General features: G+C 44.9%; 3 protein-coding genes across 5 annotated transcripts; 2 read left to right on the forward strand and 1 right to left on the reverse strand.

Moving 5' to 3' along the window:
* Positions 1 to 78: 78 nt before the first annotated feature.
* On the forward strand, positions 79 to 16,774 carry LOC105010167 (E3 ubiquitin-protein ligase MARCHF6). Its single transcript, XM_013139749.4, has 26 exons — positions 79 to 513; positions 1,068 to 1,167; positions 3,797 to 3,870; positions 4,178 to 4,321; positions 4,806 to 4,878; positions 5,444 to 5,615; positions 7,163 to 7,352; positions 7,472 to 7,533; positions 7,636 to 7,668; positions 9,048 to 9,099; positions 9,213 to 9,271; positions 9,712 to 9,792; positions 9,879 to 9,947; positions 10,175 to 10,249; positions 10,352 to 10,486; positions 10,750 to 10,869; positions 10,959 to 11,059; positions 11,137 to 11,274; positions 13,178 to 13,397; positions 14,313 to 14,382; positions 14,545 to 14,726; positions 14,807 to 14,941; positions 15,236 to 15,325; positions 15,483 to 15,615; positions 15,880 to 16,015; positions 16,442 to 16,774. Exons 1-26 carry the CDS (start codon positions 495 to 497, stop codon positions 16,527 to 16,529), a joined length of 2,751 nt encoding a protein of 916 aa, XP_012995203.1. The 5' UTR covers positions 79 to 494; the 3' UTR covers positions 16,530 to 16,774.
* LOC105019632 (arylamine N-acetyltransferase 2-like) lies at positions 16,723 to 17,806 on the reverse strand. Its single transcript, NM_001311046.1, is given in 1 exon segment — positions 16,723 to 17,806. A coding segment is annotated over 1 exon segment (852 nt). The 5' UTR covers positions 17,675 to 17,806; the 3' UTR covers positions 16,723 to 16,822.
* On the forward strand, positions 17,612 to 27,876 carry LOC105019633 (palmitoyltransferase ZDHHC20). Of its 3 annotated transcripts, none has more exons than XM_010885962.4 (14): positions 17,612 to 17,693; positions 20,277 to 20,303; positions 21,922 to 22,016; positions 22,221 to 22,341; positions 22,428 to 22,497; positions 22,639 to 22,671; positions 22,757 to 22,877; positions 24,438 to 24,473; positions 24,694 to 24,826; positions 24,911 to 25,037; positions 25,285 to 25,374; positions 25,529 to 25,641; positions 25,735 to 25,776; positions 25,874 to 27,876. In XM_010885962.4, exons 3-14 carry the CDS (start codon positions 21,930 to 21,932, stop codon positions 25,897 to 25,899), a joined length of 999 nt encoding a protein of 332 aa, XP_010884264.1. In that variant the 5' UTR covers positions 17,612 to 17,693; positions 20,277 to 20,303; positions 21,922 to 21,929; the 3' UTR covers positions 25,900 to 27,876. The 3 variants fall into 3 exon arrangements, with proteins under 3 accessions (XP_010884264.1, XP_010884262.2, XP_010884263.2); XM_010885960.5 differs by lacking the exon at positions 17,612 to 17,693 and adding an exon at positions 19,006 to 19,481; XM_010885961.5 differs by lacking the exons at positions 17,612 to 17,693; positions 24,438 to 24,473 and adding an exon at positions 19,006 to 19,481.
* The last annotated feature ends 36 nt before the right edge of the window (positions 27,877 to 27,912 follow it).

The following is a 27,912-nucleotide window of genomic DNA, read 5'->3' on the forward strand; positions in this document are numbered from 1 at the left end:
CACATACGTGACGATATGATATGCTGTAGTAACTGTTCAATCCCTCAGGATGTCGCTATCGATGTGGGTGCCAGAAAGAACATCCAATCCGGAAGACTTAGCAGTTGCCAGTAAGTGATGCACACTCACATACAGTGTTAATGTTTTGTCTGGTTGTGTCGAGTACATCAAATTTGCCGTCTTGGTGGTGTAAAATTCACAAGAAGATCTGCTAGCTATTGATCTCTTTTTGAAAATCTCTACCTGTCCAACATACATGATCGGCCTTACAGTGGAAAGGAAGATCCGTCCGAGTGTGTAGCGACGAAGCCAGAGGGTTAATTCTGCACTGTTTTGTTAGCTAGGTGTTCAAAGTGGACACCATTTTATGATTGTCAATGTTTCCGACTTCGGGATAGTTTGATCAAAATCGTCTGAAAACACTGGCCTCCGCGTTGTGGATGGGTTTGCGACTGCTATAGAAGAGAGGACCAGACAGAGGGTCATCCTGCACGATGGATATGGCGGATGAAGGTAGCTACCTAGAGTAACTGACATTTACAGACCACTTTTGGCTTTGTAGAGGTAGCTTAGCTACCTTGCCATCGCCTGCTGGCTAAAAGTATTCCTTCGACTGACTGCCTTGCAGTAACATCAGTTAGCTTAAACAAACAACTATCAGTCGAGTGTATGAATAATCTATACGTAGCCACCAACTACTGTAGTGTTGCTAACATTTTAGATGGATAATGGCGCGGATAGCATTAGTACCGTTTACATGCTAACTAGCTATCTCAGCTATAGCTAGCTATGTAGCTAACGTTATCTAACTAGCCCCCTGTACTATGAATGAAACCTACTTAGGGCCACATGGCATCTGTTGCCATTTATCTGTCTTGGTAGTGTGTATGGCTTATTAGCTCTCTGGCTAGGTACAGTATTGTTTTGTAAAACTGGAAATGTTTGGAACAGTCAGTTCGATAACCACACTGGTGACTACCATACATGTAAATAATGTGTGTGTGGGAAGTCTTCTCGGTCAATCTCTCTGGATTTAGCTAATCTGTTCTTGTCTTGTCCATGTTTAGCCGATATATGTCGCGTGTGTCGTTCGGAAGGGACCGCGGACAAGCCCCTATACCACCCCTGCGTCTGCACCGGCAGCATCAAGTTCATCCATCAGGAATGGTGAGTGTCTCTCCGCCTCAGTCACTTATAACTCTAGCAGAGTATCGGCGTACAAAGTGGATGAGGACTACGTAATGTATACACTACCGTTCAAAAGTTTCGGGTCACTTAGAAATGTCCTTGTTTTCCATGAAAACATACATGAAATTAGTTTGAAAAGGAAATCTAGCTAAATTAATATGAAGTAGTGTAATTGACAAGGTTAGAAAAAAGTATCCTTTATTTTTAATTGTTAATATTATTTTCATTGAAATAATAATTGTCCTTCAAACTTTGCCTTTGTCAAAGTATCCTCCATTTTCAGCAATTACATCCTTGCAGACCGTTGGTATTCTAGTTGTCAGTTTGTTGAGGTAATCTGAAGAGATTTCACCCCAAGCTTCCTGAAGTACCTCCCACAAGTTGGATTGGCTTGATAGGCACTTCTAATGTACCATACGGTCAAGCTGGTCCCATAACAGCTCAATAGGGTTGAGATCCGGTGACTGTTCTGGCCACTCCATTATAGACAGAATACCAGCTGACTGCTTCTTTCATAAATACTTCTTGCATAGTTTGGAGCTGTGCTTTGGGTGATTGTCTTGTTGTAGCTGGAAATTGTCTCCAATCAAGCACAGTCCACAGGGTATGGCATGGTGTTTCAAAATGGAGTGGTAGCCTTCCTTCTTCAAGATCCCTGTTACCCTGTACAAATCTCCCACTTCACCACCACCGAAGCACCCCAGAGTGTCACATTGCCTCCACCATGCTGGACAGATACTGTCAAGCACTCCTCCAGCATCTTTTCATTTGGTCTGCATTTCATAAATGTTCTTTGTGATCCAAACACTACAGACTTAGACTTTTTTTCAGGCTTCCTCTGTCCAGTGTCTGTGTTCTTTTGCCCGTCTTTTCTTTTTGTTGGCCAACCTAAGATATTCCTTTTTCTTTGCCTCTTAGTCTCCTCTTCACTGCTGCTGTTGACACTGGTGTTTTGTGGGTACTATTTAATAAATCTGCCAGTTGAGGACCTGTGAGATGTCTGTTTCTCAAACTAGACACTAATGTATTTGTCCTCTTGCTCAGTTGTGCCCTGGGGCCTTCCACTTCTCTTTCTATGGCCATTTTGAGCTTGTAATCAAACCCACAATTGCTGATGCTTCTGATACTCAACTAGTCTAAAGAAGTCTGCCAATTCTATTGCTTCTTTAATGAGCACAACAGTTTTCAGCTGAGCTAACATAATGGCAAAAGGGTTTTCTAATGACCAATTAAGCTTTTAAAATGATAAACATGGATTAGAAAACATAACGTGCTATTGGAACACAGGAGTGATGGTTGCTGATAATGTGCCTCTGTACACCTATGTAGATATTCCATTAAAAAAATCTGCCATTTCCTGCCACAATATTCGTTTAAAACATTAACAACATCTACACTGTATTTCTGATCGATTTAATATTTGAATGAACAACAGTTTCTTTTCTTTCAAAAACAAGGACATTTCTAAGTGACCTTTGAGCGGCAGTGTATGTATGAACAACCATTAATTCAGCGCCCAAATAATAATGCTATATTTCCATTCCCATTCTGATGAATTAATGAGCAGCTCCAGTTTGGCTGGGTGTAGTGACTGTCGCCATTACAATGCTGGCAGTTGAATTTGGATCTGGATATTGTTTTATAAGTGCAGTTAAATATAAGTCAATGTACAAGCCTTGTACTTACAGTCAGGCTGTACCCCTGACGCCATTTATAGCCATGCTTTTCCAGAGCCATTGAGTCAGTAGAATGTAATGTTGTTATAGGGACACAGCACAGATAATAGCTTCTTCCCCAGTCTCTCCTGAGGCAATGGATTTGGCCCGTATTCAAGGGACCACCCCACTTTCCGGTATGTTTCTGCCATCCGAGCTGTTTTCTCTGCAGCGTCGATCTCGCAAAGGCAAAACAATTACACAGGAACACAAACACACGGGGGGGCGGTGTCAGTGGCGCAGGCAAGACATTTAGGCCCACCCTCGCTTTTCGGGGGTGACAGTCAACGCTTTCTGAAACGGCCTGTTTTTGTTATTGCTGTGAAAACCGGTGGGACTGAGTCAGAAGTTGCTGACATGCCACTTATTGGCTTTCAGGCCCAAGTGATGGCAGTAACCAGATCACCACTGAAGGACTGTAATGTAGTTAACAGCTCCTTTTTAGCACTTTGGAGAGCTGCTGAGACGCCCGGCTGCGACGCGGTCTGCGACCAGGGCTACGTGATGCAGTGTAATCAACATAATCCCTCTCCGGGCATAATGTTTCAGATCTGGAGACGCGCCCTATGGGTCAAACGTCTTAGTCACTGGGCCGGTTCAAGGCCACATGCATAATAGCCCAGGCCTCGCTACTGGCACGCAGCACAGATGTATTTAGTTGTTAACCTGTAGGCCTTAGTGAGCAGTAATAACCCTTTCTTTGAGCTGTAATTAAGGAGCCGTAGTGTGCACTAGTTGTCATGGTGTGTATGTGTTAACAGAGTTAGTCTTACAATGACAGTCCGAAGGCAGAATAAATGGGCCTACTTGAAAGGCGCTTTTTTCAGGGCTGCTGTTCCAACGCGTTATGTGCTAATGTCCTGACATCTTGCCTTTCGTGTTGCCATTTACAGTCTGGTGCAGTGGCTGAAGCACAGCAGGAAGGAGTACTGTGAATTATGCAAGCACAGGTTTGCATTCACACCAAGTAAGTACCTGCTTTTGGCGTTGCCCAGTGTCGGTCCGTAGTTGTGCATGAGGCTAGGGGTTGACGGTATTCTGGAGTGCTCTGTCATTGAAAATGCTTGTGGGGAAGAAAAATCTGTTCTACTCAAAGGGGTTCTTCGACAGGATGTCCTACGTTGCCAGCCAAATAGCCCCTTTTAGGAGTGAGTGTAATTTATTGTGAGGTAAAAAAAAAAGAATCCTGCATTCACAGCTACTTGAGTGAACTTGAAGCATTGAACAGGAATAAGTGTCATAACCCCCCTCTCTGTTCCTGTGCTGTGCTCTAGTCTATTCCCCAGACATGCCTTCCCGCCTGCCTATCCAGGACATCTGTGCGGGCCTGCTGACCAGTGTGGGGACAGCCATACGATACTGGTTCCACTACACACTGGTGGCCTTCGCATGGCTGGGGGTGGTCCCCCTCACAGCATGTGAGTAGAGTGACACGCGCACACACACCGTTATGTCAGCATTGCTCCTAAGATACATTATCATTCACGTAGGAATATGAACAACAAAGTATTAGAAGTGGACCACAGTTAAAACCTTGTCATGCTGTTTATATAGAAGGAGACGATAGTTATACAACCTTGTTATCCTGTCTATATAGGAGACGGTAGTTCTAGAACCTTGTTATCCTGTCTATATAGGAGACGGTAGTTCTAGAACCTTGTTATCCTGTCTATATAGGAGACTGTAGTTCTAGAACCTTTTTATCCTGTCTATATAGGAGACGGTAGTTCTAGAACCTTGTTATCCTGTCTATATAGGAGACGGTAGTTCTAGAACCTTGTTATCCTGTTTATATGGAAGTGGGCCAAGGGAAACTTTACTTCTAATCAAGGACAGGGTTCCTTTATGTATCCCTCTAGTGTTTCCTCCTATAGCTTCTCTCCCTCTCTCTCCCCCTCTCAGGTCGAATCTACAAGTGTCTGTTTACTGGCTCTGTGAGCTCCCTCTTGACGCTGCCATTGGACATGCTCTCTACGTGAGTTCATACGTAGTTGTTCCTTCTGACACATTAAACATGAACCAATCTGTGTTCTATTGTCAGTGTTATGAACTAGGCACATTGATTTTATCATCTGTATTAGGATTGGAATTATATCTAAAATAAATCACATGTTCAGTTAAAGACCAACATGCTGGGTTGGTTGCTTCATCGGGCCTATTAGTTTAACATGTATTTGACCAAAGTACTTCACTGACACACTGGCTTTAGTAACAACTAGTTAACCACTGTGCTAGTCTGTTATATTGCATCAACTAGTTAACCACTGCTAGTCTGTTATATTGCATCAAGTAGTTAACCACTATGCTGGTCTGTTATATTGCATCAACTAGTTAACCCCATAAGCAGGCCCCTGTGTAGTCACCCCACCGTCCCACCTCAGAACCCCTCAACTTCTCTCTCTGTTATCACTTCAAGTGTTGTTTTTTTTACGCTGTCACCTAAAGCCTAGTTTTCCGTGCACCTGCAACCAGACACCTCAGACGTGGGCGGGGGGGGGGGGGGGTTGTTTTAGAGAGCTCATTCTTGTCCCACCCTGCAGAGAGAACCTGCTGGCTGACTGTCTGCAGGGCTGTTTCGTGGTGACCTGCACGCTGTGTGCCTTCATCAGCCTGGTCTGGCTCCGGGAACAGATTGTCCATGGTGGCGCCCCCTTGTGGCTGGAGCACCAACAGCAGCCCCAGGCCAATGCAGCCGGTCAACAGCCCAATGAGGTAACACACACTGCCTGTTGGGGGAGGGCAACACACACACACACACACTCCCATTTTTGCCAGCACCTAAACTAGTGACATCGCAGACACACAGTTCTTAACTGTTGCTACCAGAATTATTTTTACTCAGTGTTAGTATTACCATAACACAATTTAAATAGGTTCACTCTCACATAAGACTGGATGATTTGGATAAAATATTGAATTGTGATTTCTTTTACAAATATTGCAATTAGTTATGATTTGCAATTTTCAACATGGGTATAAACAGCGTCGATAATCTCACAAATAGAGATCATAGCCTACATATTGTGCTATCAAACTGAATAAAAATCGAGTTAAAGTACAGTGTTTTTTTTATTTTACACTTATTACAAATTTGAAGGTGCAGCCTGAGTCAAAACATTTAACTATTCATTTAATGCAATGGCGTTTGCCATGTTTGTGCCATTGCCACAGCTAGTTAGGCAACATTTCTCAACCCTTGAGGTATATTTCCTCTCATTTTAAGTTTGTTTGTAGGCACCGAAATTGAAGCCAAAACTTCTCATAACCATGCTGTTGTGTATGTGGAACATTATCTTGGTGCCACTCGCTAACTGGAAGCAGATGTCTGGGCTAGCAGTTGCAGTGTTAACTCAAACTAACATTGAAAAACCATCAAGTATTTAAACAAAATTAGTCCAGGTATTTAAGTAATCTACAAAAATACCTACAGCACCCGCAAAAGAAACTATTACGGATATATGATGCATGTCCGTTGCCTCGCGTTAAGCGTATCTCATTCACCTTTTTTTGGAGCTGAAAATCACGTAAGTTGGCGATTTGGATAATTGCATCCCTATTGGATAACTAGTCGTGCATTTAATACACCTGTTAGTTACGAAACTGCCACTCCACACAGTTCATACTTTATGTTTAACTTTATAGTTCACACCATTTTATATATTTTGCCAGCCAAGAAGTGTTAAAGAGGAGGGGTTTCCACTATTCTCTCTTCTTTTCACTTGAAAAAAAAGTGATAGTTATTGTATCAGTGTCATTCACAAATGAAAGAAAAACTAACATTGTTGTGTAATGAAACTAAATGGCACAAAACAAATTCGCCCCTAATTCCTATGACTATTCACAGTAGTAAGTTCGTTGATACTAGTAAGCCTATTACTGGCTAATTAAGCTGTTAAAACGGCCAGTGGCAAAAGCAACACAGTTCTTAGATGCTATTATGTAGTGGAAATAAACGTAACAAGAAACGTTTAACACAATCCACTTTAACACACGTGTGTAATGGTGTCTAGCGAAATATTCAGATTTGCGTCATGTTAATGTGTTACTAAATGATCTCTTCTAATCGCCTTTTCTGGTATTTACGGTTCTGCTCTTATAGCACTGCTGTGACCACTACTGGACAAATAGGCATAACGTGGGGGTGTGTGTGTGTGTGTGTGTGTGTGTGTGTGTGTGTGTGTGTGTGTGTGTGTGTGTCTCTCGATATGACCAATGCTTCCTGACAGTAACACTTCCACCCATCCACAATCCTCCCTCAGGCTGCAGGACCGGGAGCGGCCGAAAACCCTGCTGCCGCACCCCCTGCCCCCGCTGATCCCCCAGCTCACAACGAGGCGCAGCCAGAGGCCCCGGACGGCCCCCCAGAGCAGGGGGAGGAGCCGGAACTAGACAACGAGGAAGAGGAAGGGCCGGCGGCTGAAGATGCAGAGGCCAACAATGGAGCTCAAGGTAGAAGAGGCTGATCTGTCACGCAAACCCCACTGACTAGTCACTTACAGCAACTCTAACTTATATGCTTTCTGTGTCTCTCTGTCTGTCTCTCTGTCGATCTCTCTCTGTTTTTGTAGATGATATGAACTGGAATGCTTTAGAATGGGACAGAGCAGCAGAGGAGCTTACTTGGGAGAGGGTAAGACTGGTTATATTTAGTTTCCAAGGCATCTTGGAAATAAACTCACTGACACAGCTTCGTCTATGACTGTCAACTCATAATGTTTTGCTCAACCCTCAGATGCTCGGACTTGATGGCTCCCTGGTGTTCTTAGTAAGTTTCTATTCACACCCCTAGTATGGGCTATTATTTACACTGAGGATGGAACCGCATGTATGAGTCTTCCACAAAGGGCGGAGTTTGTGACATCAGGGTTAGGATTCCATAGAAGGACCCTTGTGAAGGAATTGGAAAGGTGTATAATTTGTGGTTGCAATGGTTGTAGAACACAGACAACTTTCCGTTTGGGTTGATTAGAAATTACTTTTAGAAGGTCTGCAGCACTAAAGGGGAGTAAATTACTAGCCTACAATAGACTCTGTGCACCAGCGTAGTGACAAACTTCCGCTTTTGTCTAGAAGTCGGCATTGCAGTTTCCGGTTTACTTACTAATACTCATCCGCATTAGTAAACACCTAAACTCACAACAAGATGAGTGATGCTGTTGTACGGGAAAAAAAGAAATATAATGTACGTGACTCATTTAAGTGTCAAGGTACAAGTGGGGCATCATTTTAATCAGGAGAATGTCCTCTTTTTAATAAAATATGGCTTGTGCCATTCACATCAAATGCTAAACTAGAAATAGTCAGAAAAGGCGGTATTTTTTTAATATATATACTTCCACGTAACGCAGTTTTAAGCGCAATTAATACCATATAGGACCAGATGTTTACTTTCTATGCCAGTTGTTATTTTTCAGTTTCGTTGTGAAATGAGGTTACAGTAATAAAATAAAAGAGGAGACTTGTTTTGGTGCTTTTTTGAGGCTATGGAATTTTAAGCTTAATTCAGGTTAGAAGAGGCTGAATGAAGGTTAGTTTCAATTGTTCCGCTTGCTTGTTGGAGCAGGGGACCAGGCATCAACAATTCGATGGACATCACTAATGCTTATTTTAGGCAGGTCTTGGAGACATCTACTAAAAACTGACATTTTGGGCAACGTGGGTAATCGCCTTAAGTAAACCGGAAAATGATATGCCGACATCTGGCTAAAGCGGAAGTTCGTCCATACGCTTGTGCACAGAGCCTATTAGACACTGCAAAAGTGTGATGAGCTTTTAGACAAACCAGGTTTTTGGCGAGGGGCCTCACGTTCTTTTCAATAATTGACCTGGTACAATATGTAATTCATGGCTCGATGGTACGTTTGCCAGGCCCTGTGAGGCAGCAAAGCAGCCCCAGACCATAATGCCACCGCCTCCATGCTTTACAGTTGGTATGAGGTTCTTTTGTTTAAAGGCCGTGTTTTCTTTCCTCTAAACATGTAGTCTGGCATTGCAGCAGTATCAAAAAAAATTTCTTAATATATTGTCATGGAAATATATAATAAATTATACAGAGATACTTGTGCTAATAGCCCATAGCAGTGCTAGTATAGGCTATATTAGCACTACAGGTACTGCAATATTTCTTTGTTTCTTGTCTTTCAGGAGCATGTGTTCTGGGTTGTTTCACTGAACACTCTCTTCATCCTGGTCTTCGGTGAGTACACTGATGAACACTAGGTCCTCCTAATGTGGTACCATTCTAAAACTATCCCAGTATGACTAGGGCAAAAACCAAGGAGGTTTGATGCATTTTGTTATTCTTTCCAGCGTTCTGTCCATATCACATTGGTCACTTCTCCGTCGTGGGACTTGGCTTTGAGGAATATGTAAGAAACATTCTCTATTATTGACTGGGTTGTTCGAACCCTGAATGCTGATTGGCTGACAGCCGGGGTATATCAGACCATATACCATGAGTGTGCCAAATTACACATTTTAACTGTCCTCTGTTGCATTGGTTTGTGATGGAAAGCGGTTTATAATAGCAGCACCTTTTTTGGTGTTCAGGGTTTAGTGCCAATCCACCAAGGCTAATGGCGTGTATCTCTGCACGATGTGTTGTGCCTGACAACAGTCCATAGTCATGGTATATTGGCCATATACTGCACCCCCTCGTGCTTCATAGCTTAAATACACTGCTCTGTTTTAAAATTACAGAGCAGTGTATTTGTTAAAATAAATTTTATGTACGAAGACAGGCATTACTTTCTACATTCAACAGAGTCGGCTGTGCAAACAAAGTGAATGCGTTTGTCTTGCCCTCCAGGTTCAAGCCTCTCACTTTGAAGGCCTGATCACCACCATTGTGGGGTACATCCTTCTGGCCATGACGCTCATCCTGTGTCACGTATCCTTACCACCCACTGCCCGGGTTCACTTGCTTTGAATGTCTGTTTCCCTGGAGTCTGTTTGTCCTTAACCAGTTTCTTTCAGGGATTGGCTGCTCTAGTCAGGTTCCAGAGGTCCCGTCGGCTACTGGGTGTCTGCTACATTGTCGTCAAGGTAGCGAGTTGGTTTCTAATCCAAATGTGTGTTTTTTATTTTTATTATTAATGCGAAACGCTCACTTACCTTTATGCATTAAGGGTTAGGTTTAGGAGTTTGTATTAGGTTAGGTTAAGTGTAGGTATATAGGTCAGGTTTGGGGATTTGGGATACACATTTTACTGTAGTAAATGTTCGGCCTTCACTTGGATAGTAAAACCATTTTGTGTTTGTGTGGGTTCCAGGTGTCTCTGCTGGTCGTCGTGGAGATAGGAGTTTTCCCTCTCATCTGTGGCTGGTGGCTTGACATCTGCTCCTTAGTATGTTCAGAAACACCTCCTCCTCTGCATCTCTCCCCCTCTGCTTCTAACCCTGCTTCATCTTTCCTTCCTTCTTACACATTTCCTCCATCTGTTCTGCAGGAGATGTTCGATGCATCCCTGAAGGACAGGGAGCTGAGTTTTAAGTCTGCTCCGGGCACAACCATGTTCCTCCACTGGCTGGTGGGGATGGTCTACGTCTTCTACTTCGCCTCCTTCATCCTCCTACTGAGAGAGGTAGGGCGCAGGGCGCACACTTGGGTCTGCGTTCCAAATGGAACCCTATTCCCTTACACAGTGCTGTTTTGACCAGAGTTCAGACCCGGGTCCAATGGGCCCCTGTTTTGCGGTACCCTTTAGACTATATACAGAATAGGGTGGCATTTGGGACTTGGAGCTACTCTCAAGCTCTATAGGAGGATTGTAGTATCCATTGGAGTGTGTCCACCGCTTGCGTTGCTGTAGCTGGGTTTTGATTGGTTCCTGCCGTGTGGGATCAGGTGCTGAGGCCCGGTGTCCTGTGGTTCCTGAGAAACCTGAACGACCCGGACTTCAACCCGGTCCAGGAGATGATCCACCTCCCCATCTACCGACACCTCCGCCGGTTCATCCTGTCCGTGGTACGGCACTCATTAATCCGCCTCTTGATTCGTCCGGGCGCGTCGTCATTGGCGGTGTGTCTCACGTCTCCTCCTCCTCCTCCCGCCAGGTGGTGTTTGGCTCCATTGTCCTCCTCATGCTGTGGCTCCCCATCAGGGTTATCAAGCTGGTCCTCCCGGCCTTCCTGCCCTACAATGTCATGCTGTACAGGTATGATGCGCCAGGACTCCAACACCCCTCCCCCTCCTCAGGGCAGTGCTGTCTGACCTCCCTCTCTCTCCCTGCAGCGACGCCCCGGTCAGTGAGCTGTCCCTGGAGCTGCTCCTGCTGCAGGTGGTTCTGCCAGCCCTGCTGGAACAGGGTCACACGCGCCAGTGGCTCAAAGGCCTGGTCCGGGCCTGGACCGTCAGCGCCGGGTACCTGCTGTGAGTCTGCACGCACGCACAAGCTTATTTGTATACATAGTTCATACATTTCAGTGTGCTTTATTTAGAAAAATAGAAATATAGTAATACAATAAAGAATAGAATAAAAAAATACTAGTATAAAAACAATAAACTACAATAAAACATCATAATGATAAAACATGGAATAAGAAAATAGAACTAGAATAAAAACAAAATATAAACAACTGGTAGATTTCATGAGGAAGCTATAAAAGCTGTACAACTAAACAGTGTGCTTATGTTTAAGGTGTGTGAAAAGAGAAGTGTCTTTAACCTGGATTTAAAAATGTATATGTTTGGGTCACATCTGAGATATTCTGGTAGTTTTTTCCAGTTGTGTGCAGCATAACTGCTAAACGCAGCTTCGTTGTGTTTAGTTTGGACTCTGGGCTCTACTAGCTGACAGTTCATGGATCTAAGAGCCCTGCTCAGTTTGTAACATATCAGAAATGAATTCAGGGCCTAAACCATTCAGTGATTTATAAACTAAAAGCACCACTTTTTAAAATCTATTCTATAACTGACTGGAAGCCAGTGCAAAGATTTAAGAACCAGAGTGATGTGCTCTGTTCTCTTGGTCCTGGTTAACATTCTATCAGGAATTTCTGGCAAGTACTGGCTGTGTGCTACATGTGACAACAATCTCCCGTATTCTTCATATGAATGGGCTATGGGGTAGGGTGGCATGACGGAAGACTTTTCTTACAAAGAAAAACATCCAAGCCCGGGCACAATTTTGCAAAAACAAACATCAAGTCCCCTAAAAACACGAGGGAAAATGTGTTATGATCTGATGAAACCAAGGCTGAACTTTTTGGCCATAATTCCAAAAGGTATGTTTGGCGCAAAAACAACACTGCACATCACCCAAAGAACACCATACCCACAGTGAAGCATGGTGGTGGCAGCATCATGCTTTGGGGCTGTTTTTCTTCAGCTGGAATCGGGGCCTTAGTCAGGGTGGAGGGAATTAGGAACAGTTCCAAATACCAGGCAATTTTGGCACAAAACTTTCAGGCGTCTGTTAGAAAGCTGAAGAAGAAGGTTCACCTTTCAGCACGACAACGACACAGCACACATCTAAATCCACAAAAGGATGGCTTCACCAGAAGAAGATTAACGTTTTGGAATGGCCCAGCCAAATCCCAGACCTGAATCCAATTGAACATCTGTGGGGTGATCTGAAGAGGGCTCTGCACAGGAAATGTCCTCACAATCTGACAGATCTGACTTTTGCAAAGAAGAGTGGGCAAATATTGCCACATCAAGATGTGCCATGCTAATAGACTCCTACCCAAAAAGACTGAGTGCTATAATGAAATCAAAAAGTGCTTCGACAAAGTATTAGTTTAAGTGTGTGCACACTTATGCAATGTTATAGGTCACATTAAAGGTGGAAGAAGTTCTGACATGATTTATCTTTGTCTCATTCTTTTACATCACAAGAATCTGCCATTTTATTAGGGGTGTGTAGACTTTTTATATCCACTGTATTTATGTGCTCTTTATTCTGTTGAGCTGCTGTCATACGGTTCCAGCATAGCTATGTTAGTTAATGTTGTTGTTTTAGCCAAGAGGTAGCATATAAAGATTGAACAGAAGCGGTCCGATCAGATTCATGATTACCAATAGTAACAAAGTTAAATAAGATCTGAACCGATTAAGGATTGTTGTGGAGAGTCCCACCCAATTTTCCAGCCTGTCTAGAAGTGTTCTATGATCTACAGTGTCAAATAACTGAACCAGAACTGTTATTTTAACTGAATCAGTATTCAGCTGTATATAATTAATAACTTTTATAAGAGCCATTTCAGTACTGTGGTGAGGTCGGAAGCCTGACCAACCCAATTTATCATGCCCTCCATCCCTTTCCCTGCTCCAGGGACCTCCATTCCTACCTGCTCGGAGAACAGGAGGACAACGAGGCCAACCAGCCTGTCAACAATAACAACAACCCGGCTCCTGGCCACCACAACAACAACAACGATAACCCCGCCCCTGCGGTGGGGGAGGGGCTTCATGCAGCCCATCAGGCCATACTGCAACAGGGCGGACCTGTAGGATTCCAGCCGTATCACCGACCACCACGCTTCCCTTTCAGGGTGACTGAAATACTACCCACTTAGCCCCTTAACGCTACCCCTTCAGGGTGACTGAAATACTACCCACTTAGTCCCTTAACGCTTCCACTTCAGGGTGACTGAAATACTACCCACTTAGCCCCTTAACGCTACCCCTTCAGGGTGACTGAAATACTACCCACTTAGCCCCTTAACGCTTCCCCTTCAGGGTGACTGAAATACTACCCTCTTAGTCCCTTAACGCTTCCCCTTCAGGGTGACTGAAATACTACCCACTTAGTCCCTTAACGCTTCCCCTTCAGGGTGACTGAAATACTACCCACTTAGTCCCTTAACGCTTCCCATTCAGGGTGACTGAAATACTACCCACTTAGCCCCTTACCGCTTCCCCTTCAGGGTGACTGAAATACTACCCACTTAGTCCCTTACCGCTTCCCCTTCAGGGTGACTGAAATACTACCCACTTAGTCCCTTAACGCTTCCCCTTCAGGGTGACTGAAATACTACCCACTTAGTCCCTTACCGCTTCCCCTTCAGGGTGACTGAAATACTACCCACTTAGTCCCTTACCGCTTCCCTTTCAGGGTGACTGAAATACTACCCACTTAGTCCCTTAACGCTTCCCCTTCAGGGTGACTGAAATACTACCCACTTAGTCCTTTAACGCTTCCCCTTCAGGGTGACTGAAATACTACCTACTTAGCCCCTACATGCCGGACTGGGGCGGGGCTGACCTTTCGACTTGAGGGCCACATCGGATTTTAGGATTCAAGGGAGGGCCACACATTAGCCAAAACCCAAGAGTGGCCTTGTGGCCAGATTCTCCCCCTGCGGGTCATTGTTTTCCTGCCCCTTAGGCCATATTAAAGCAGGGGAACTGTAGACCAGCTGTGTCTCTGTATACCATCCAACAGTGTGTGTTTCTCCGTCCTGTAGATTGTTCTGCTGATAGGCTTCATGTGTGTAACCCTGCTGGTGGCCAGCCTGATGTGTCTGACGTTACCGGGTGAGACGCAGTTATGGACACACACACACACACACACACCAGAGTTTGTGTTTTCTAAATGAAATAACATTTGGTTAAGTGATTAATCTCACTAAGGACTTGTTCTACACCTACACACAGTTCTAGTTTCATAAGTATTGTGTGTGTGTGTGTGTGTGTTAGTGTTTGCGGGGCGTTGGCTCATGTCGTTCTGGACGGGGAGCTCTAAGATCCATGAGCTGTACACGGCGGCGTGCGGCCTGTATGTGTGCTGGCTGTCCATCCGTGGCGCCACGGTTCTTCTGGCCTGGATGCCCCAGGGACGAACCGTCATCATGCTCAAAGCCCAGGAGTGGACGCTCATGGTAACACCTGCCGGAAACCCTGTGCCGACAATACACTCACACAGAGATACATCACGTAACGCGTGTTTGTGTGTGTGTAGATCCTGAAGACGCTGGTTGTGGCGCTGCTGGTTGCTGGCGTTATCCCTCTGCTGTTGGGCCTGCTGTTTGAGCTGGTCATCGTTGCCCCACTCCGCGTTCCCCTGGACCAGACGCCTCTCTTCTATCCCTGGCAGGTACGCTGGCGCTGTGGGCGTGGCTGTGTGCCGTGTTGTCGTGCAACGCACCATTTTAACCATGTTTTTTTTTTTTTTTTGGGTGGGTACTGGGTGGGTATGACGGGATCTGGGTGGGTATGACGGAATCTGGGAGGGTGATCTGGGTTTTGGGTCAGACGTATATGTAATGTAGTGGGTGGGTTTCTGGATGCTGTGTGTTAATCTTCCATGGTTTTTACATGGACCTCAGGAAGAATAGCAGCAATGGGGATCTGAATAAACAAATAACTGTGTGTATGTGTGTGTGTGTAGGACTGGGCTCTGGGGGTCCTTCATGCCAAAATCATCGCTGCCATCACCCTCATGGGACCCCAATGGTGGCTGAAGACTGTCATCGAGCAGGTGGGTGACAATTCAGTCAGGTTCTGCCTTGTGATCGAACCTGTGACAGGAGAGCCAATGAAAACTGCCTGTAAATTCAGCAATGCCGCATTCGTCTCTTTGGCGCTTGTGTAAGCTATACGGGACAAGCAATGACACGCACTCCCTCCCTCCCCAGGTGTACGCCAATGGCATCAGGAACATTGACCTGTACTTTATCATCCGTAAGCTGGCGGCCCCCGTCATCTCCGTGCTGCTGCTGTCCCTGTGTGTCCCCTACGTCATCGCAGCGGGGATCGTGCCCGCCATAGGTCAGTGACCGGGGGGGGGGCGGGACTCTGCCGTTTGATCGTGCCCGCCATAGGTCAGTGACCGGGGGGGGTGGGACTCTGCGGTTTGATCATGCCCGCCGTAGGTCTGTCACCGGGCAGTTGAGGAGGCCAGGACTTTGAGCATATTTTTGTCTTCAAAACGTTTATTAAACGTCTGCTTGTGTAACCATGTGCTCCTCGTGGGACGTGGGGTTTATAGAGATCCTGTTGAATTCGTGTGGTCACTCCTACTTCTGCGTTCAGGTGTGACTCCGGAGATGCAGATCTTGATGCAGCGAAGGATCTATCCGTTCCTCCTGATGGTCGTGTCCATCATCGGCATCCTGTCGTTCCAGATACGACAGTTCAAACGCCTCTACGAACACATCAAGAACGACAAGTAAAGATCCCCCTCTCCAGAGCCCTGTACACATTCTTATTTATTTCTCTGGGTTATCACTGTTTTAGAAATTACTGGACACGGTCACAGCGACTTGTTCAAGACCTGGCATTGTCTTGTCCAATTGGTCGAAAGGAAGAATTAACTTTTTAAAGATATATAACGGGGGCCTGTACTCTTCATGTTCATTAAGAGCTCCTAGTACAGGGACTGATTTCTAAACCCCAGTCTTCAGGAGCTGCTGGGTGTGCAGGTTTTTGTTGCAGCCCAGCATGACCACTGGTGATTCAACTATTCAAGGCCTTGATCAGCTGATTAGTTACACACACACACACACACACATCCTACCATAACCCTTTGCAAACTCACTCTAAGCTGTGACTGACATGTGACCTTTCTCCCCTGTTTCCCCTGGTCTCCCTGCAGGTACCTGGTTGGCCAGCGGCTTGTCAACTATGAGCGCAAGGCTAGGGCAGCTAGCTCTGTCCCGCCCCCAAATCCCATCCCAGAGTAGTCAAGTTTGTGTGAGAGGTCTGGACCTTTGTGAAACCACCCTTCTCCTGTGTTCTCCCACTCTGTCGTTCTCAGTCGTGTTCATGCCTTGTTTTTAAGTGCTGCCTGAGAATTGTACATGTGTAAATACTTTGGATGCAGACAAGGGTTGTCTGAAATTGGACAGACTTGGATTAATGCAAATTACCATTGTACATCTTTAAAAAGTGTATGTATATTAATTTATTAAATCAAACTGACAATTTGTCTCTTTGTGCCCTCTTGTCATTTTATAAAATGGGAGATGCAAAATATTCAGTACATAATTGTGGGCGGTGTGATTGCTTCATCCTTTGGGACCAGTGGAAAGTCCAGCTCGATTCCAAAGTCCTCCTTAAGTATGTCAGGAATATCTTCATCTGTGAGCTCCCTGACGGTTTTAGTCACATTCCCACTTTCCCCTGAGGGGAAATGAGAGGTGATCAGTCTGTGGCCCATGTACGTGAGCCTCCCATTGGGTTTCAGGATGGAGCAGAGGGACTTGCAGAAGAAGATGGAGCTTGGGGAGCTTTGATGGTAGTTGCACATCTCTGTGAAGTCCTCTCTGCTTTGTGGATTCAGAGTAAACTTGTATAATTCTGCCCAGATTCCAGTTTCACTTCTCTCTTCATCTTGCCATTCAAGAAAGTGCATCTTTCCCTCCTGTCTGATCCTGTACATTCTGTGACCCTGCTTTTGGAGTTCTGCCGTCTCTAAGGAAATGGGGAACTCGAATCCTGCCCCTCCAAATCCTACGTCACACAGCCACCGTTGCCCTCCTAGCGTCACCATGGAGATTAAGTGGTCGAACGGCGGGCCATACCGCCCGGTAATGGCGTTTTTCACCTGTCCTGATAGGATGGTGACGTCGAATCCCATTTCCGTCAGAAGCCAAGAGAATAACCCGTTGTTCTCGAAGCAGAAACCTCCGCGGTGGCGGACAACGATTTTGTGATACAGGTCTGGGAGCGCAAGTAGTACCCGTCCTTGGCTGTGAATTGTAAGGTTCTCAAACGGGACAGCCATCAGGTGACAACGGTGCACGCGTCGGAGCGTATCCAGGGTCGGCGTTTGTCTAGTCGGAACCGCATTACAACCAATTCGCAACAAATACTTTTGAGGATCCATTTCAATTCGAGGGCAAAAAGTAAGATAACAAAATATTCACAATTGTTCAGCTTTATATAAAAAAAAATATCGTTTTTTTTAAAATCTCAAAATAGAAATGTTTCTTTCCTATGATCAGACCACCTTCTGTGTGTGGTGGAAGTTCCTTTCGCTTTTCATTTAGGCCAGTTTTGTTGCCAAGGTCCCGCCTTCCTCCTGTCCATCCCAACCTTCACAACATTCTCTAATATATAAACTATCCAGGTTCTCCCCCAACCAGACCTTTGTCTTTAATAACTCAATGGAGTCTTATCGAGCACACTCCAGTTACATATATTCTAGTATAATCACATGTAGTCTATTTTACCCTGAATTAACACATTTCTCTAAACATGACGAGACACATTTAACCACCCATATGCTGGATGTGTGGTTTTGATGGGTGCTTAAATAATCATAGGTAATAAGGATTTCTTCATTGAGAAAAAAACCCCGATATTGCTGTTGTGATGGTCTGTGGGGATAACTGATATATATTCATTTTCCAATGATGATTCGGAGTATCTAGATTTATGGGGGCCAGTCGGTCAATGACTGATGTTGTAAGGTTTGTTTGTGCTGTTCATAGCTACAGCGTCAACAACATTTCTAGAATAAAAGCGCTGACGTGGCAGTTGTTCCCAAACTATAGAATGTTCTGGTGGCTAGGACTGCTGTGCTGGTCCAGAACCCCACATAGCTGGATCACACTTGACTGGACTACAGACCAGCGTAATCTAGTCCAGCGCAGTCTAAACAATTATAAAATCAGGATTTTTCTTAATATGCCTCAGATTTTTTGATACGTAAATATAGTGGAGAAGATATAGGCTCACAAGTAGCGTAGAGGAAGCAATTTGAGGCGTAGCTTTGCTGTTCAGCAGCGTCCTTGCACCCTGGGTTCTGAGCCAGGCCACTGCATACTGACTTTGGGCTGGGAGTCCCACAAAACAAGTGTAAATTGGTGTTGGGGAAGGGATTATCATGCATGGCTGCATAGTTAGAGTTTAAGTATGTGCATGGATGTCACTCATGCCAATAATTCAGATATAATTGCTTGTAGTCTGTTCAGCAAGAGACTTAGAAGTTAATTTGTACAGTTCTATAGATTCATAGGGAGTGTTAAAGGAATGAATAATTTAACTCATCCAAAGTGGAAACTAGTGAAAACATGCGAAGTTACTCACAGCATCCAGGTTGAAAACGTTCACACTACTCTCCAGTCACTTACATCACATCACACAATTGACAATTAGCAACACAGTTTTACCCCGAGATCTTGACAATTAGCAACAAATAGTTTTACCCCGAGATCTTTTCCTGGTTGTTTTATGAGTCTATGTCGTGCTGTACAGGACAGCATTTTAGGGTGGGACACTAGCGCACCCTACCAAATACGAAACAAACTGCACCCGGGAGTGTCCTCGCCGAAACGTCATGCAAATACTTCCTTCTGTAGTCATGACTAGAACTAATACAGCTTTTGTGAACTGGAAGTCAAAAGTTGATTTGTTTGGCACTTTAGATACCACAAACATTAACCTAATTATCATAACATGCCACTTTATCATTACCTGCAGTGTAGATTGTCCAAACCTACCAAGAAAAGTACCACTTGACAGAACTGGTATCCGTTTTTGTCAAAACCCGGTTTGGTGGGAGAGTAAAAAGATGGCGCCCACTCATATACTGAGATGCTGTCAACGGGGCTTAGCTTGGATACCTGTGATTTTTATCGCCCTAGTCGTATGTTGGTCTTATTATGCTTACGTCGTTGAGCTATGCATTTGTAAGTATCTAAAAATGCTTTTTATTGCGAGTGTCGTTCGGCTTTGGGACACATACCTAGCCAGCTTTACTACAGTCCACAGGAAGTCAATGGAGCAATTAGCTAGCTATAGTAACTAGGTAACAAAGGGTTGGCTTTATTTCGTATACCTATCATTACCTGGTACTGCAGCGTTTCTCGAATTGACTCGACATAACCACGAGTCTCCAGGTTTTCGATAACTAACTATTTAGTTGGATCCTGCCCAGTAAGCGCTTTAACTAGCTTAATAAATTGTAGCAATCCTGGCTTCGTGCACTTAGGTATTCATGTCATTACTCAGGTATTAGCATAACGCTAGCCTACCAATTTGTGGTATCAGTTTTTTTAGACAGTTGTTTTTAAGGGTTTCCTACTAACAAAAATACAGCTAGCTATTAAAGTAATCAATGAAGGGACTGAAGGTAAGATGTTTTTCTATTTGTTTTAAGTGGGCGTGTCTTAAGGGCGTGGTTTGCAGATTTTAGGCATTATTTTCTGATTTCTTACTGATTCTGCAGTCCGAAACCAAAATCTGAGAAATTTGTAAAACATATATATTTTTTTACACATTTCTGAAATGTGTGAAACATATTTACTTGTTTAATTGATGCTTTGACAGTTGTTACTCTAATATATATGAAGGAAGCATGGTTTTGAAAGAATTAGCCACTGATTTAACAATGTTCACAGGGATGTGCTTGTGCTTTATCCAACAACCACAAAAAAGAAATACAAACCCTAACATTATTTTATCGCCTCCCTTCCTTTCTACAGACACCATCCCCAGCATAGGAGAAAAGAGTAAGTAGTGTCTGTTGGATGGGATTGATTGTCTATTTGGTGAATGAAAGAAATACACCATATTAACTCTGGCTAGACAGGGCTTAGATTGGACCCACACACACACACACAAACACACCATTCTGCTTTTCTCACAATTTTATTCTTAATGCTCAAATCCGTTTAATAAAAAATAAAGCGATTTGTAATACTCTCTGTTCCAACGCGGTTTAAGTGGCCACCTCCGCGTTGTCTGCGTACAGACAGTGAGGTCCGAACTGAGATGCTTTAGACTTCAGGTTAATGTAACTCGCGCCAAACAACGTAAATGTCATGGCAACGCGTGTGGCAAATATGCTTTGGGAGAAAGCTAGTGAACATGTTCATTGTCCACAAGCAAGATTACCGTAAATTTAAGTTATTGCTTGTATATGTATTTCACACTTTATTGAAATACGTAAGTATGATACTAACTTAAATAATTACATCCTAGTCCTGTGATTATAAATCATTCTGAATAGTTACTTCGTTACGTCACAGTTTTTGACTGTCTCGTTGTCATGGTTATGAGTCTCCAGGAGCGGTCGTTGTGGACAGGTGAAGGAGTCGGACAGCAAGGCGCATAATCAGTGACGGAAAAACACTTTGGACCAAATTAATCGGATATGACAGTTCAGATATTAGTCACATACCCTTATATCCGAATTGGTAGTATATATTGTTTTTTATGTGCCTTGACATACGATTCCATTATGTTCTTACCTGTTGGTATCAGATGGGTTAAAAATCGGATATGACTCACTTCACTCGGACTTAAAGACTTGCATTTGCTCAGTATGGTTTTGCTCAGTATGGGGTCCACTTAGAAAACAATTCTGAAATAGGACTAGGGCTGTAACCAATGTTCCCTCAAATGTTTTTGACTACTGAGCAAAATGTCGGATGTTGTAAGGAAGAACTAGAACATTTTGTAAATTATGTGCAATTTCTGGCAGGCTTACAAGGAACACTACACTTCCTTTGGACATTGTTTATTTCATTTCCGCCACCAATGACTGTAACGAAAGACCTTTAAGTTCTTAATTTATATTTTAACGTTGTTAATGTGGTTCTGCTTTTTATGAAAATTCCCTTGCAATTGAATGCTTTCGTTTAGGTCATCATTGAATCATTTAAAATGAGTAAACAAACAACGAGACTGTCCCAACTGTAACTTATAGTTTTAGACAGGAGTCGCGGTTATTCAAGCATCAGTTGCCATACCAACACAAACAATAGAGAAAATCCTGTAACATCTCCTAGAAAGGAGTTTTGATTTCTGTAGCTTACAGTGACCTTTATTTTGCTCTTAAATTTCAGTCATTCAGCAGAAGCTCTTATCTGTCTAGTGGCATTCAGTACAGGCCTTCATTCCATGAGACTTTGGAAAGCTGCTTTTTTTTTTTTCTTTCATTTGGGCCATGACACCAAAACTAAAATGGAGCTGTCTGAACAGCGGACTATAACACACTGGACGTTATTAGGCTCAGCCCTTCTATCAATGAAATCTGACTACATTTATGAATGTGAGGACTGTGCTACTGCTTTGTGAAAGCCTGATGTGACGGTATGTCTGACAGTCTCCCGATATCTGTTGCAGTCATCTACATGATGTCCTTCCACCTGTCCTTCGTTATGTTTGTGTGGTCCTACTGGAAGACCATCTTCACTAGGCCCGCCAAGCCCTCCAAAGAGGTAACCGGTCTTTTAACACAAATAACCCAGAGTATCTACAGTGAACTCACAGCTCCATACCACTGGTGTTGCCAGGGGAAACTTCATTCTAATACAGGTGGAGGGGCCAGTTGCAAATAGATTGACAACAATTGGAAGCAATATACCTGTTTCTGCTTTCTTTCTATCTCTTTCTGCCCTCCGTCTCTTTCGGTCTCCTGTCAGTTCTGCCTGGCCAAAGCCGAGAAGGAGCAGTACGTGAGGGAGGAGAGACCAGAGACTCAGCAGGAGATCCTGTGGAGGGCCGCTACTAATCTACCCCTATACACCCGTACCGGTGCTGGAGGTATGTCTGTCCGTCTCCCAGGTGATTGATCCACACCGTCCTGAGTGTGTAGCTCACCAGACCTGTTGCTTTGTTGTTGTGTGCAGCCATCCGCTACTGTGACCGATGTCAGGTGATCAAACCAGACCGCTGCCACCACTGTTCTGCCTGCGACATGTAAGTCTATTTCCTGCTTACACCATCTTTCGCACTTCCTCCTCTTGACTCCGCCTCTTCCATGTAAGTCTGTTTTTCTGTTTACACTCCTGTCTCCACCCCTTCCTCATCTGACTCCGCCTCTCCTCTTCAATGTACTAGGTGTGTGTTGAAGATGGATCATCATTGCCCCTGGTATGTACTGCCTGCTCGCTGAACTTCACAGTAGATCAGACTGTTTTAATGTTCGGGTCATAACCCCATGTCTCTCTCTCTCAAGGGTGAACAACTGTGTGGGATTCTCCAACTACAAGTTCTTCATTCTGTTCCTGTGCTACTCTCTGATCTACTGTTTGTTCATCGCAGCCACCGTTCTTCAGTATTTTATAAAGTTCTGGACAGTAAGTATTGCTTTCTGGTCCTCTCCATCTGTCGCACAGACATTCATTGCAGACTGCATCTGTTCTGGTGTCGCGCGCGCCTTTGTGTGTGTGTGCGTGTGTGCGTGCGAGCGTGTGTGTGCGTGCGAGCGTGCGTGTGTGTGCGTGCGAGCGTGTGTGTGTGTGCGAGCGTGTGTGTGTGTGAGAGAATGGTCAAGGTGGCTGCTAATGTGTGTATGTTGCCACTAGTTCCACATCCTGCTGATTGAAGGTTCTACACGTTACATTTTAGCATAGTGTTTCATTGAAAATGTCCATAAAATCTCCAGTGATAGTGAATGGTGTTGTTCCACCGTGTGACTCACCGCTGGTGTCGTGATTGGCTGTGATGTTCATGTATTGATTTCCTGGCCGGCGTTGTTGGAACGCTTGCTAAAAACTCACGGAGCTCCTTTTAGCACTGTTCTTTCAGCTTTACTGCTCTTTTTCTTCGGCTTCCTTTCGCTTTCTTTCATTCCATTTCTTTTTTTATTATTTCCTGTCTTTCTGCTCTGTGTTCTCTTGTGTCCTCGGCTGGCCTCTCTCCCAGCTTTTCACATCGACATTTTGCCCTTACTCGGACATGGGGCCCGGCAGTGATAATGGCCCTCTGGCGTGGGGCCAAGAAAAACATGTCAGGCCAGAGGATCTCGTCAGTCTGTCACCTGAATGGGACATTAACTTCTCAGCCCATTTCACTTTCCAGTTCAACATTTACCTGCTCTCTGGCAGTCTACTAAAGAGTGAACACATCCTTGTAAATTACAACTTCTTGAGTGATAGGCTAAAACGTTACGCCGTCCAGCTTAATGAGGAGAGCTTATTCATTTACCTGCTGGACTCATTTTATTGTCCCTCTTAAACTCTGCTCTGACCACCCTCGTTCTCACTCTCTCACTATTGTATTAATCCAAGTAGTCAATGGGACAGTTTGAGCCTATTTAGACCACATCAATTGTTATGGGCACAATGTTGTCGGATTAACGTGAACATAAACTGTGAAAACAATGTTCTATTCACACTAGCAACGAGTTGCATAATATAAAAATATATTATGCAAATCTGGCATCATCAAGTCTCATTCATCTCAATAAAAATGTTGTAGTGCAAAAAGAAAAGGAGTACAACAGTAACATAGAGAGTTAAAAACAAACATGCCATCTCCTATATGTCAGACACGTCCCACCTTTTGTGGCGGGAAGCACCTCTCGTCCGTTCCACTTCACTGCCCTCCTGACTCTTTCTCACGTCACCTGACTCCTCTTGGACCTGTTAGTCGTTCTCCACCACCCCGCGTCTCCCTCTCCACCCACGTCTCCCTCTCCACCCCGCGTCTCTCTCCCTCTCCGCCCGTCTCTCTCCCTCTCCGCCCGTCTCTCTCCCTCTCCACCCTGCCCGTCTCTCTCCCTCTCCACCCATCTCTCTCCCTCTCCGCCCTGCCCGTCTCTCTCCCTCTCCACCCATCTCTCTCCCTCTCCGCCCTGTGTCTCCCACTCTGTCCTCACCTGGTGTCTAACGGTCTTGTCTCTGTTTGTGCTGAAGCTTTGCCGGAGGAAATCGGCAGAGCACTGCCCCAAGGTAACCCAGCCGACTATGCTGTTGCTGTGTGTGACGTACACCTGTGGAATATATAGTTACTTTGTGTGTGTGTGTGTGTGTTATTTGTGGATTTAAATAAAGTTGTTTTTATATGTAAGTGGTTACCAAGGCGCCCTGCGTTTGTCTCACCACCTTTCCCTCTACACGGTTTTTGACATGAAGTCTCTCTCCTTCTCTCCCCCCCCCCCTCTCTCCTCAGAATGAACTCCCAGACACTCACGCCAAATTCCATGTCTTGTTTCTGTTTTTTGTGGCGGCCATGTTCTGTATCAGCATTCTCTCCCTCTTCAGCTACCACCTGTGGCTCGTGGGAAAGAACAGGTCCACCATAGGTAACACACACACACACACACACTGTCCGTCTAAACCCACATGGTCTCTCACACACTCATTTACTTGCTCCTTCCCTTCCTTAGAGGCGTTCAGAGCTCCCGTGTTCAGGACAGGTTCTGATAAGAACGGTTTCTCTCTGGGCTTCCGGAAGAACATTGCCCAGGTGTTTGGAGACCAGAAGAAGTTGTGGCTGCTTCCCATCTTCACCAGGTTAGAGAGAGAGGGTTAAATAATTGTTCTCCTTCCCACCATTTCTATGTGTACAGTGCCTTTGGAAAGTATTCAGACCTCTTTACTTCATCCAAAATGTTTTTGCCTTGTAGACTTAATTTCCTATTTTTTTGGGTGAGGGGGGGCCATCAGTGTATACAATTTGGGTATATGGTGTGGAATACCACAGCTTTCATCCAGTTAGCATTCAGCTTGAATCACCCTGTGTTTTTATGTACTGGGACAGTCAGGGAGACGGACAGACCTTCCCAGCACGGCTAGTCAGCGTTGACCCAGAACAGCCCACGGTCAGCCTGCAGCCAGAGGCCAATAAAATGTAAGCAAACATCAGAGCAAACATCGTAGGTCATTCACTGTACTAACAAAAATGGCTCACATGGGAGAAGCCGAAATTCATTCAGTATAACATCATCAAAAGGTTTCCTGCTGTGCGTTATCAGAGGCTTGTAAATCAATGATTATGTTCCCAGTACTGGCGATGGACAAACCTGTCCGCTCACCGAGTCTCAGAACCATCTCCAGGTCAACGAGCAACAGGACAACCACGTGGCCAAACCCCAGGAATGTGACCCCATGCGGTCCGGTAAGTGTCCGGTCCGGACCCTGTCCCCCATTTAAAATGTTCTTCTGAAGAAGGTGGATGATTGTAGTTAATGCAACCGCCTCTGTGTTCCAGCTGAGACTGTCACGATCTCCATGGAGACAGAGTCATTGCGAGGTGAGTCAACCTGATCTCCCCGCACCGGACCGGGGCACGCTTTGAAGATTCAAATGTGTGTCACTCATGTGTCGCTTTCTGCTCCCTCACTCCTCAGGAGAAGAAACCAGCCATCTGATATGATGCCTTAAGTCATGCAACGATTTAGGTTTGTCACCATGGAAACAGCCTCCCAACCCATCCCTGTATCCATGGAAACGGCCCACTCAACATAACCACAGAAATGCGCTCCTTTCACTGATCGCCATGGAAACTGCCGCCTTGTCCTTCAATCGTTAGCGAGTTACACTCTCTCACACACACACACACACACACACACACACACACACGCATGCAGAAACAGAGGGACATGCACAGCCTGCTCTTAATGGACTGAAACCCCAGGTGTTTCACCAGGAGTGGTGGTGGATCTCCATATCACATGATGACGACAGTGATGATTATTATGGCAGAAACAGTAGCTGATATTCACACCGCTGAATAGTGACTGCCTATGCCAAAATCTGACTGATTGCCTGGGTGTTACTGGGACCGGAGCTAGAAGAATCTACTGGGAGAAAAGTGATTTTTTTCACTCAGTCTTTATTAAATGGAGCAAGATATGTATATCACCAGGACTGATAAAGGTGTATGGGAAACATATATTTTTTTGTTTATGCATAATATAGTGGAGTGTTTTGGTGGTACAATTAAAAGACATGAAGAGGGGTGCCAAAAAAAAACAACCTGGACTGAAACGAGATGGCCAAATGGATCGGGTTCTGGAGAAAACCGATGACGTGGAATGGATGGACTCCAAACGGTTCTGATAATGTCATAGCACAAGATGGCGCTTTTGCACTTATGTTATAATGTCCATTGTGTGTGTGCGTGTGCGTGCGTGTGTGTGCGTGCGTGCGCGTGTGTGCGCGTGTGGTGCTGGATTTAACAGGATCAGCTTTTCATGTTAGGTAATGGGTGTGGAACTGTGGACACCATTTACTTTAATGCACTCGAGAGAGTTAAGATTAATTCACAAGTTACTTGTTGACCCCGACGGTCTTTTCCTGAGGGTACATCATTGCCTCAAGCCTCAGCCTGTTGACTGACGATTGTTTAACGTTTCACCCGCAACCTTGAACATCACCTTTTGTGAGAGGCCAAGTCTCAAATGAAACCATGCCTCTCCATCTGGTGCACTTGTTTTGAACATGGCTAGGTCTAGTAGTTGAATTAGTGGGGATAGGGTGTGATTTAGGGTCAGCCTTAGGTCGCCGTTCTTTTGCCAAATATAAAGGGGCTGACCAATCGGCTGCTCTGTCTTCTGATCTGGGAGTGTTTACAACAAGCTGATTGGCTGATAGCCGTTCCAATGCTGTAATTGTGTTGGTAACCAGTTTTTAGTCGCAGTAAGACACCTCGGGGTTTGTGGAATATGGCCAATAAGCCCTGCGTCGTGTTGAAGAGCAGCTCTTAGGCGTGGTATATCGGCCATGTAGCACGCCCCCTCGTGCCTTGTTGCTTAATCGTAGACCATAGAATGGGAATGTCTGTCTAGCGTTCAAGTCATTCTGACGATATGCTCGATACCTCTACTCTCACATCGTTGATGAGTGACATGGAAACCAAATAAATCCTCTCGTCGTTGTGACTTGATGCTTTTAAGGTTGACCAGTGGGTGCCGTGTCCTCAATGCCGGGGGGGCCACCCTGCAGTACTTTCTCTGACCAGCAGATGGGGGCAACTCGACTGTCGAGCAACCCTTTTGTACAGTGCTCCTTCCCTCCAAAACGAGGTGCCTCCCAGTTTGGGTCTTGCGTGGACCAGTATGTATTATATGCGATGAGATTTCCTGTGGATTTTGACGGCCTCTGCGGTTGGGAAATGTAAGTGATGGGGCCTGGAAGAACTTACCAGCTGGGCAGGGATTCCATAAAATGGTTTCGGTTCCACTGAAACCCATTACAAAACCATTTTTTATTTTATCCCCTGTTGAAGGTCAAGGTTTTAAATGTGTTGATATTGAACGATAACCTCCCGTGCAGTGTGTCTGTGGTTGGCCCGTGTGTATCTGAGTATTGTTGCTTTTATTCTGAATGTATTAAACAGAGGTTGAAAGGACTTCACAGCGATTGTGGTGGGTTCTGTTCCACATAC

Source organism: Esox lucius, chromosome 21 (assembly GCF_011004845.1).
Source record: "Esox lucius isolate fEsoLuc1 chromosome 21, fEsoLuc1.pri, whole genome shotgun sequence".
NCBI lineage: Eukaryota > Metazoa > Chordata > Actinopteri > Esociformes > Esocidae > Esox > Esox lucius.

Excerpts from the sequence above, each read along its gene's own strand:
- LOC105010167 (XM_013139749.4), top strand. Across the intron at positions 14,727-14,806 it reads CCCAGGAGTGGACGCTCATG|ATCCTGAAGACGCTGGTTGT; the intron begins GTAACACCTGCC and ends GTGTGTGTGTAG. Across the intron at positions 15,326-15,482 it reads TGAAGACTGTCATCGAGCAG|GTGTACGCCAATGGCATCAG; the intron begins GTGGGTGACAAT and ends CTCCCTCCCCAG.
- LOC105019633 (XM_010885960.5), top strand. The coding sequence starts at position 19,130 with ATGCAAATACTTCCTTCTGTAGTCATGACTAGAACTAATACAGCTTTT. Across the intron at positions 22,342-22,427 it reads CACCCGTACCGGTGCTGGAG|CCATCCGCTACTGTGACCGA; the intron begins GTATGTCTGTCC and ends TGTTGTGTGCAG. Across the intron at positions 22,672-22,756 it reads ATGGATCATCATTGCCCCTG|GGTGAACAACTGTGTGGGAT; the intron begins GTATGTACTGCC and ends CTCTCTCTCAAG.